We start from the raw sequence: 9,667 nt of genomic DNA on the forward strand, positions 1-9,667 counted from the left end.
AAGGAGTGTAAAAATGGCTGCCAATGATGTCACTTCCTGTGTGTAGGACAAGCCCAAGGAGAGTAAAAATGGCTGCCAATGATGTCACTTCCTGTGTGCAGGAGGAGCCCAAGGAGAGTAAGCATGGCTGCCAATGATGTCACTTCCTGTGTGCAGGAAGAAGGCCAATTTGAGAGTAAAAATGGCTGCCAATGATGTCAGTCACCACCAGCAGCCATCACAGGCCTACGGCACACTGTGCTCCACACTGGGAACTCAGGACACACTGACTGCACCGCTTTGCTCTTTATGTTTCCCGGGACCGACCTTCCTGTTCCTGTAGAAGGTATCGAGGTCCTCCAGAGGCTGGCCAATGAGATGCGAGGGGACGTCCCCGTAGATGAGTGGCAGCTGTTTCCCCGCCTCCAGGTCACAGTGAGGACTGGGCGTTTCCTCCTCGCTCTCCTCCTTGAGGTCTTGATTGGCTCTGTCCGCCTGTTCCTCAGCAATCCGCTTCTCGATAGCAGCCAACGACTCGCGAGTGAGACGCCGCAAGCAGTGGGGACCTGGCGGTACCAGCAGACGGACCATCTTTTCATCCTGCACCTTCTTGACTAGTTTTTACTCCCAGTGATGGAAATGGTTTTTCTGTTCATGTAACAAGAGTTTCGAGAGAGAGAGAGAGAAAAAAAAACGATCAGATTATTGGGCTTTCAGCTTTCGGTCCAACTCACTGAATCTCACGGGAATTTTCCATGTGTAGGTGGGATGTATGGAATTCTCAGTTTGGATTGGAGACTCTTAGGTCCTACCTTGTGATGGGTTTCCATATACATCAGACACCCGACTGATCAAAAAGAAGACTATTAATAATAATATAATAATAATCTTTACATTTGATGTTGTGCCTTTCAGGACTGTAGAACGTCTCCCAGTGTCCTGATCGGCAATCCCTCAAAATAAAACTGGTCTCTTACTCCTGACTGGTTTTGGGGACGTTACTTGGTACAAATTAGCTGCCACGTTTGACGACAAAATGCACACAGTCACTACGTTACAGCTCGTCCTTTGAAATCGCTGGACAGCACGGGAAGACTCTACACCAAAGGCAAGGATTATTGGAATGGCAATACAAACCTACATTTAGATAGCGCTTTTCATTTCGGGAAGACGTCCCAAAGCAGTGGATTATCATTATATTATTTTCTATGAAGTGCAGTGACCGGCATTTTGTAGGAGAACGTGGCAGCCGACTTACGAACAACATCTAATAAACAGCCATGAAGTGAATGTCCGAGAACAACACAGACAATTTGCATTCATATAGTGTCCCGAACGTGGCGTAGGATCTCAGAGTTTTACCTGGAGGGGAATGTTGGCTCGGACACCTGGAGATATGTTTTGCAGTGCAGTGGATATGAGCCCGGTAATACCGAGCTCTCCATCGGCACAGTTACACACAGCAAAGATATCCGACCACTTCCTCAAACAACGGAATGAATTTTCCACCTCTCAAGACCTGTAGCTCAGTGGTCATAACCCTCACCCCACAAGCGAGAGGACCCGGATTCGGTTCCTGGTCAGGGCGAAACCTTAGGCAAGTTTCCTTAATCCACACGCCTCTGGTTAACCAGCAGTGAGTTGGAAACCGGTTGTCGGTCGATTGGCGGATCGCTTTCCAAGGGTAATAATCCCTCAGGGAAAAAACATGTGATCACTCAACCCACGGCTGTTTGTGGGGACGCTGCTGTGCCCAATTGGCTTCCGCTTTTCGCCCACAAAACATACAGTCAATTCACATTACAGTATTTTCTGTGAAGCGCTTTGAGACGTCTCCAAGACGTGATAAGGCGCTGTATCAAATGCAAGAGTTATTATTATTATTATTATTATTATTAAGTTTACAATGGGATTTCCTGGCAAAAGCAACAGTGTAATGTTTCCATTTCCTGCAACTGGCTCCCTCTGTGGTCTCCGTCCAACATTGATTACTTTCAACAGTCATTGCTGTCCCTTTAATCCACCTTACTTCCCCTTCATTAAATACTTCAATAACCCTGCAAGCCAAAGCCCGAAGGCTAGAGTGAGTGGTCCTGGCTGGACATTTAACTGTGAAATTTGGACCACTTAAGCACCTTGAGGAACATTACTGTCTCGTACGGTGACTAGTGCAGTGATATTGCAGGCAAAGGTAGAGGCAATCCACACACAGCAAGGTCCCACAAACAGCCGCCCATTACCAATCTTACTAATAATAACCTTTGCATATGATACAGGGTCTTACCGCGACACATCTCAAAGCAGGATTTGCTGTCAAGTGTCGTGATAATATTCCCACAAACAGCCTTGAAATGAACGGCCAATTTTATCTGGGGGACTTGTGTGACCAGGGCACAAGGAGAAATTCCCTCCTCTCTTTTTGAGTAGCCCCAAAGTAGCTTTAATGTCCACCTGACTAGTTAGATGGGACCTAGTACCACCCCCACCCCCACCCCCAGTACTGAACTGGAGTATCAACCCTGCATTTGCCCACAAAATACAATCAGCAACTTGGATGAATATAGCGCCCTTCATACACGGTAGCGTCCTGAGTGCTTAGAGCGGGGTTTAAACGCTCCAAGTTCAGAACATAGCCAACAACAAAACAACAACAACAAAAGGAGGATGACTGTAGCTCAGTGGTTAGATGTCCCTCGGTGACATCATCCGCAGACGTGGGTCAACTGCCATATGTATGCAGATGATACCCAACTCTATCTCTCTGCCTCCACCTTCAACTCCAAACCACTGCTGTCCTGACAGACTGTCTGTCGGACATCAAGTCCTGGATGAGGGCAAATTTCCTACAGTTGAATGTGAACAAGACTGAGGCCCTCCTGATGGGCTCTCGCCAGCGCCTCCGCACCTCAGGCTCTGGCAGCAACAACCTCCATGGTTGCACACTTCAACTCACCAACTCACCAGGCAGTCAGGAACCTGGGTGTCTTGTTCGACCCGCAACCGTCTTTTCTTCCCCACATTCAAGCCATGACTCGCTCTGCCTTCCCTCACCTCCGTAACATCACCTGACTCTGCCACTACCTCACCCCTTGGGCCGCTGAAACTCGTGTTCATGCCTTCAACACCTCCAGGCTCAACTATGCAAACGCCCTACTTGTCGGCCTTCCCAACTCCTCCCTCCACAGATAATCCAGAACTCTGCAGCCCGTGTCCTCTCCTGCACCAAAGTCCGTGATCCCATCTCCCCCACTCTCGCCCGACTCCATTGGCTCTCTATCCTTCAGAGGATCCAGTTCAAGATCCTGGTCCTCACCTACAAAGCCCTCCATGGCCTCTCCCCACCCTACCTCTGTGACCTCCTAAGCCCCCACCAATCCGCCCGTTCCCTCCGCTCAGCTGGCTCTGGCCTGCTCCACGTCCCCCGACCCACCCGCCCCACCATTGGCGGGAGAGCCTTCAGCCACTCTGCCCCAAACCTCTGGAATTCCATCCTCCAGTCACTCCCCCTCGCCCCCTCCTGAGCCTCCTTTAAGTCCCGCCTCAAAACCCTCCTCTTCGACCATCGGTCACCCCCCTTCCCCTCCCCTCCCTCCCTGACCCCAGCTCGGGTCTGAAATGCCGTACACTGTCCAGCGCCTTGGGACGTCCTCCCGACGTGAAAGGTGCTATACAAATGTAATCTTGTTGTTGCTGTAATGCATTCGCCTCGCAAGTGAGAGGACCTAAGTTCGACTCCCAGCGTGACAAAATGTTGGGCATGTTTTCTTACTTCACACACGCGCCTGTTTAGCCAGCGGTAAATAGGAACTGAGTTGTTATTCAATCGTCGGATCACTTCCGAGGATAATAGTCCCTCAAAAAGAAAATGTGGCCACTCAATCCACGGTTGTTTGTGGGACACTGCCGTGCGCAATTGGCAGCCGGTTTCACCCACAAAATATAATCAATCCTCTTTCTAATACATTGAGTGAGGCCGTTCGCAGTTCCAGAAGGGTAACTAACAGAGTAACCCAACAGTGGGGCCAAAGCCAAATAATCCTACGCCTTATCGCGTCTTCGAGACGTCTCAAAGTGCTTCACAGAACATTACTGTAAAGAGAACTGTCTGTGCATTTTGCGGGCGATAAAGGGGACGAACTGAGAGAAAGTCCCTTCTCTTTTCAAATAGCAAGACCTTTAAGGTCTTCCTGGACAGGCAGACGAGGCAGGAATAGTTGCTAAAAGGGGCAGCGTCAGCTACTGATGGGGTGAGAGTTTATCAAGGGGGCAGTGTCAACCGTTTAGGTTCAACGGCTCATCTGAAGGACAACACCTCTGACAACACAACCAGCCACCCATTGCCGCACTGGAATGTCAGTCTGTGCTATGAGAGTTAACGTTGAGGCTTGAACCATCCGAGCCAGGTGATAACTTGAGAGTAGATAATTATTTGGGGAGGACAAGAGTGCAGGGCTACGGGGTGGGGGGAGAGTGGGGGGGAGTGGGATTGAATTGGGTAACTCTTTCCAAAGAGCCAGCACAGACACGATGGGACCGAATAGCCTCCTTCTGCGCTTCTGTATAATTCTATGATCCTACGATAACAATAACGCAAGTATTATTATTCTTATTTTTACGATTTCTTGCTATTGAAACTTCCCTCTCAATAACAGGCGAACAGCTTGATGTTGTTGTTCACTTCGAGTTGGTAACTGGCTCCGTTTGCTATCCTTGTGACAGTAAATGACTGGGCCAGACAGAGATAGTGAACAGGGGTGAATCATGCTGCGATATTAGTCATGGCTCTGATCTTTTAATCTCTAACGCAGAGATTAGATCCATTTCCAAAAGAAATGTTTCCCAGATCAAAGTCACCTCTCAGGGACTCTTTACCCACGATTCATCCACAAGATATACAGTCAATTCCCTTTACAGTATATTCTGTGAAGCTCTGTGAGAGGCTTCGAAAATGTGATAAGGCGCTGTATCGAACACAAGGATTATTATTATTATTATTATTATTATCCTATCGCACTGTAGCTGCAATTCATAACACGTAAATCAACAACAACTTGCATTTATGTAGCTCCCTTCATGAGGTGCAGAGTCTCGGAGCACTTGAATCAATCGCTGGACAAGTCCTCTTTGGCCGGGGGGAGGAGGGAGAGGTTGGAAGAAGGTTGTGGGGTTAAATAGCTCTGACCTGCTTACCTGATTTGGGGAAGGGGTGGTGGTGGGGGGGGATAGAGGGGGGGAAGGGGGGAGTATAAAGCCCGTACACATGGCAACCTCCCCCTTCTCCCTCGCTCAGTGGCCAACCGTATAGCGCTCCGAGACGCTATATCCAATGCAAGTTGTTGATATTATTGACCAGTTTTATCTTGTTCTGAACAGTAAAACCAAAGGAGATCGGCCTACGATCGAAGTGTGGGTGGTGGTGGGGGGGAAGCAAAGGCGTTGATTCTTTCAAGAACAAATGAGATAGATTTCTGTTAGGAAGTAATATCTGGGGGAGACAGTATAGAGCTTTGGGCGCGACATGTCGAGCGACTGCGAGGACGATGGAAGGCGAATTGGATGGACCTCGATCTCCTTTGGCCTCGCAAGTTCTTATGTTGTTCTTGCAGTGTTGTTCTACAAAATGTCTGAGTCTCACAGTCTTCGAGCTCACAGTCAAGGCCGACAGTGGGGCTCCCAGCTGGTCAGGGGCGCTGTTCTTCGGATGCGACATCAAACGGAGGTTCTGTCTGCCTTTTCGGGTGGACGTTAAAGTTCTCGTGGCAACTGCTCGAAAAGAATAAGGGGATTTCTCCCAGTGTCCCGGATAAAACTGGTCGTTTTTAACGGCTGTTCGGTGGACGCCGCTGTAGGCAAACTTTAACCGGGTTTAACTCGCCCTGAAAAGAATATTTTCAGCTGGTGCTTATAGCCATGGGATCTTTAACATCAACCCGAACCGCAGAAGGGTCAGCATTGGAGCGTCAGCTTAGACGGCGAGCTCAAAGCTCTGACATGGTTGGTGGGGGGGGGGGGGGTGTGTGGGGGCTTGAACCTTCTGGCTCAGAGGCGAGGGCGTTTACCTGCTGAGCCGGGCTGTCACCTCTGCCCGAAAAGAATCCGAGGAATCTTGGCTCTGAGCCTGAACTGTCAGGACCCAGATTGACGTGGGACTCGAAACTACAATCCTGCGAACCGCTGGCGAGGATTTGCTATCGGCAGAGAGCCACGGCTGACACCGGGATTCCAGCCTCGTCACCTCCTGGAATTCCAACACACTTCGCTTCGGGAGTTTGGGGAATTTTCTAACCGAGGTCAGAAACTCACGATTCCCCCCCACCACCACCACACCACCACCACCACCACCGCGTCAGGTCGTTTACCTCACGCAGTCGATGCCAACTCTCGGATGAGAGCTAATTTCCTGCAGCTGATGGTCGACAGGACCGTGGCCCTCCTGCTCGGCTCCCGTCCCACATTACTTTTAAGCGCCGTGACCCGTTCTGCCCGTTTCCCCCACCGCCGCGACATTGCCCGCCTCCCGCCACTAACCCCCTCCCCTCAGGCCGCAGAGGGGAGAGGTAACGCTTTCACCTCGACAGGCCTCGAATAGCCTAACTCTCTGCTTGTCGGCCGCCCCAACTCTTCCCTCCACGAGCTGCAGATCAGTCAGAACTCTGCCGCTCGCGGCCTCTCACGCACCGAGCTCTGCGAGCCAATCACCCCCCCACCATTCTCGCCCGGCTTCACGTCTCCCAGAAGGATTGACCTTAAATTCCTTTCCTGGAAAGCAATCCCTCAAAATACAACTTGGAGTAGGCTGTTTGTGGGACTGAGCAAATTACCGTAGTGTTAATTGACTTGTACATTCTGTGGGCGAAACACAACGGTACGCAGCAGTGGGGATTGAGTGACCAATTACTCTCGGATTATCACTCCCGGAAAGTGATCCATCAATTGACTAACAACCAGGGTCCTACTTACTGCCGGGTAAACAGAGTAGGGAAACTTGCCTAAGGTTTCTCCCTGCCCGGGAATCGAACCCAGGTCCTCCGCGAGGCGAGCGCTATAACCTTACGCTAACGGACTCCACTTATTATTATTATTATTATTATTATTATTATTATTTATTATCATCATCATTATTATTATCTTCCATCAAGTCAACAAAGAGATGTCCTTGTCCGTGCCCTTGTGGTGGGATCTGCTTACCTTGCAGACGATGGAGGCTGGTTTGAATTTTTGGATAAACGGAGGGGGCGTTATTTATAGAAAGTGGCGGCACCATAGATTATTTTCAATTTAAAACTCGAGGCGGAACCTTGGGCTAACCTCTGCTGCTTTGGAAAAAGATGGTAACTGGGGGCCTTGCAGTGAACCGAACCTCAGGGACCAGAGGGACATGGGTTATTTCATGTAAACAGCGTTGCGGTGTCGAACATTGACACCACTTGGAAGTCAGCCCACTGTTGGAGAGGACTGATCTCAACGGTAATATCCAGTCGGCAATACCTTTCGCCTCCCGACTGCTGGGAAGCTGCGAGTTACGCCCACTCGCACAGGTCAATCGACCCACAGCGGCTCTGCACTTGACTCGAAAGCCGACGCATGCACATTTGAAAGGATTCAACTTCAAACAAAAACTATAATAATAATAATAATAATCATCATCTTTGCATTTGATATCGCCCCTCCTGTTGTCAAAGGCGGTGTATCGAACGTGAGGGTTACTATTATTGGTCGGGACACCTTTTTTTTAGGCACATACTGTATCTTCGCTAACAAACATCAATGGATCTTTCATTAGGATTTTAAAACCCTTTCATTAGTTTCAATGGTACGATGCAAACGTAACTGTCGGTTATTAATTATTAAGTGAGAGATGTACACTGTAAAGAGCATTTAATACCGCGTCTTGCGCTTCGGGAGGATGTCTCAAAGCGATTCACTGGTTTTACTGTGACGTGTAGTGACTGTGTATCTGTAGGTGAATGCAGCAGCATTGCCTTCTTTCGGTTCAGACGTTAAATCCTCTTCAGTGGGCTCCAGCCTGCTCCACGTTCCCCCCACCCGGCCGGCCTTTCTGTCCCCACCCTTTGGACCTCCCTCCCACAGTCCCTTCAACTCCCCCCCAACCCCCACCCCCCACCCCACCCCCCTGCCCACCTGCCCCCACCCCCCTCCCTTACCTCCTTCAAGGTACATCTCTCGAAACACTTTGGGACATCTCAGTGACGTGATAAAGCGCTGAATCAAGTGCAAAGATTATTATATCATTACTCTAAGCTTATGCTCATGGTTACTGCAAAGCTAGAAGCCGTAAATAAACCGGTGTTAAAGCTGTTAAAAGGTATGGAAATCAGTGCGTAAATTGATGGCCAGCTGTTAACACGCTGCCAACATGATCTAAATAAGGTTTTTAAGGGGTCACCAGTCATTTTCCTCTCAAAAGAGCTTCTGCATTTTGTAGTTAAGTAAACACTGCTTCCTCTCTCCCTCTCTGACCGATTCCCACCCCGCTCGTTTGCGTCTAGCACGCTCACCTCGCAAGTGAGAGAGGACCCTGGTTCGATTCCCGAGCGGGACGAAACCTTAGGCAAGTTACCTTACTCCGCGTGCCTCTGTTTGCCCAGCAGTAAATAGTAACGGGTTGTTAGTCAATTGGCGGATCGCTTTCGAGGGGTAATAACCCTTCTCAAAAAAAATGTGGTGGCTCAATCCACGACTGTTTTTGCGGGGACGCCGCTGTGTGCGATTGGCTGCCGTGTTTCGCCCACAGAATGTACAGCCACTAAACTTTACAGTGTATCCTGTGAAGCGCGTTGAGAGGTGTCAAAGCCGAGGATTATTATTACTATGGTTCCAAGACACTATATCAATACAAGTTGTTCTTGTTTTACTCCCCGCCCAATTATGTCACCCGCCTCATTTAACAATGTGCCTCACAGGCATCTCACCTTAAAGAAATCTGACAGGGAACGTAATAGAGCACAACACACTCATTGTATAGCGCCTTTCATGTCAGGAGGGCGTCCCAAAGCGCGCGCCGGCCAATTCTGTTGAAAACATTTCGTTAAAGTACAAGAATTTCCACTGCTCGTGAGTCAATAGCGGGGCGGGGGGCGGGGGGTGGGGGGGGGGTGTGGTATCGATATAATTATTACTTGAAAGGAAACTAAAGTGGGTGGTTCGGTAACTGGAGCACACGGATTCAAGATGATTGCCAAAAGAAAACAGATTAGGAGTGAGGTGAGAGCAATGGAGTGGAGACTCATTGGGGTAAGAGCGGGGGGAGTGGGGACTAGTTGGGGTAAGAGCGGGGGAGTGGGGACTAGTTGGGGTAAGAGCGGGGGGAGTGGGGACTAGTTGGGGTAAGAGCGGGGGAGTGGGGACTAGTTGGGGTAGGAGCGGGGGAGTGGGGACTAGTTGGGGTAAGAGCGGGGGAGTGGGGACTAGTTGGGGTAAGAGCGGGGGAGTGGGACTAGTCGGTCGTTCTTTCAAAGACCCGGCACAGGCACGATGGGCCGAATGGCCTCCTTCTGCGCTGTAAGATTCCACGATATCTATGAAAGCGAGCGGGTAGGGGAATGTTTTTTTTTACACACACAGACAAACACACGCGCACACGCGCGCAAAGCGTCGCCAGAACATGGCGCAAAGGTGGTGACTGAAGCAGAAACGCAGAATAGTTTTTCGAAGGCAATTCCCCCCC

General features: G+C 49.9%; 1 protein-coding gene across 1 annotated transcript in view; it reads right to left on the reverse strand.

Moving 5' to 3' along the window:
- Positions 1–606, reverse strand: part of LOC103188289 (sodium channel protein type 4 subunit alpha B-like) — a 77,831-nt gene extending 77,225 nt beyond the window's left edge. The window contains exon 1 of the mRNA XM_042332523.1: positions 307–606. Within this exon, the coding sequence (XP_042188457.1) occupies positions 307–570 (264 nt within the window). The 5' untranslated portion in view covers positions 571–606. The remainder of the gene's footprint in view (positions 1–306) is intronic.
- Positions 607–9,667: the final 9,061 nt, after the last annotated feature.

Source organism: Callorhinchus milii, unplaced genomic scaffold, assembly GCF_018977255.1.
Source record: "Callorhinchus milii isolate IMCB2004 unplaced genomic scaffold, IMCB_Cmil_1.0 Scaffold2, whole genome shotgun sequence".
Lineage (NCBI taxonomy): Eukaryota > Metazoa > Chordata > Chondrichthyes > Chimaeriformes > Callorhinchidae > Callorhinchus > Callorhinchus milii.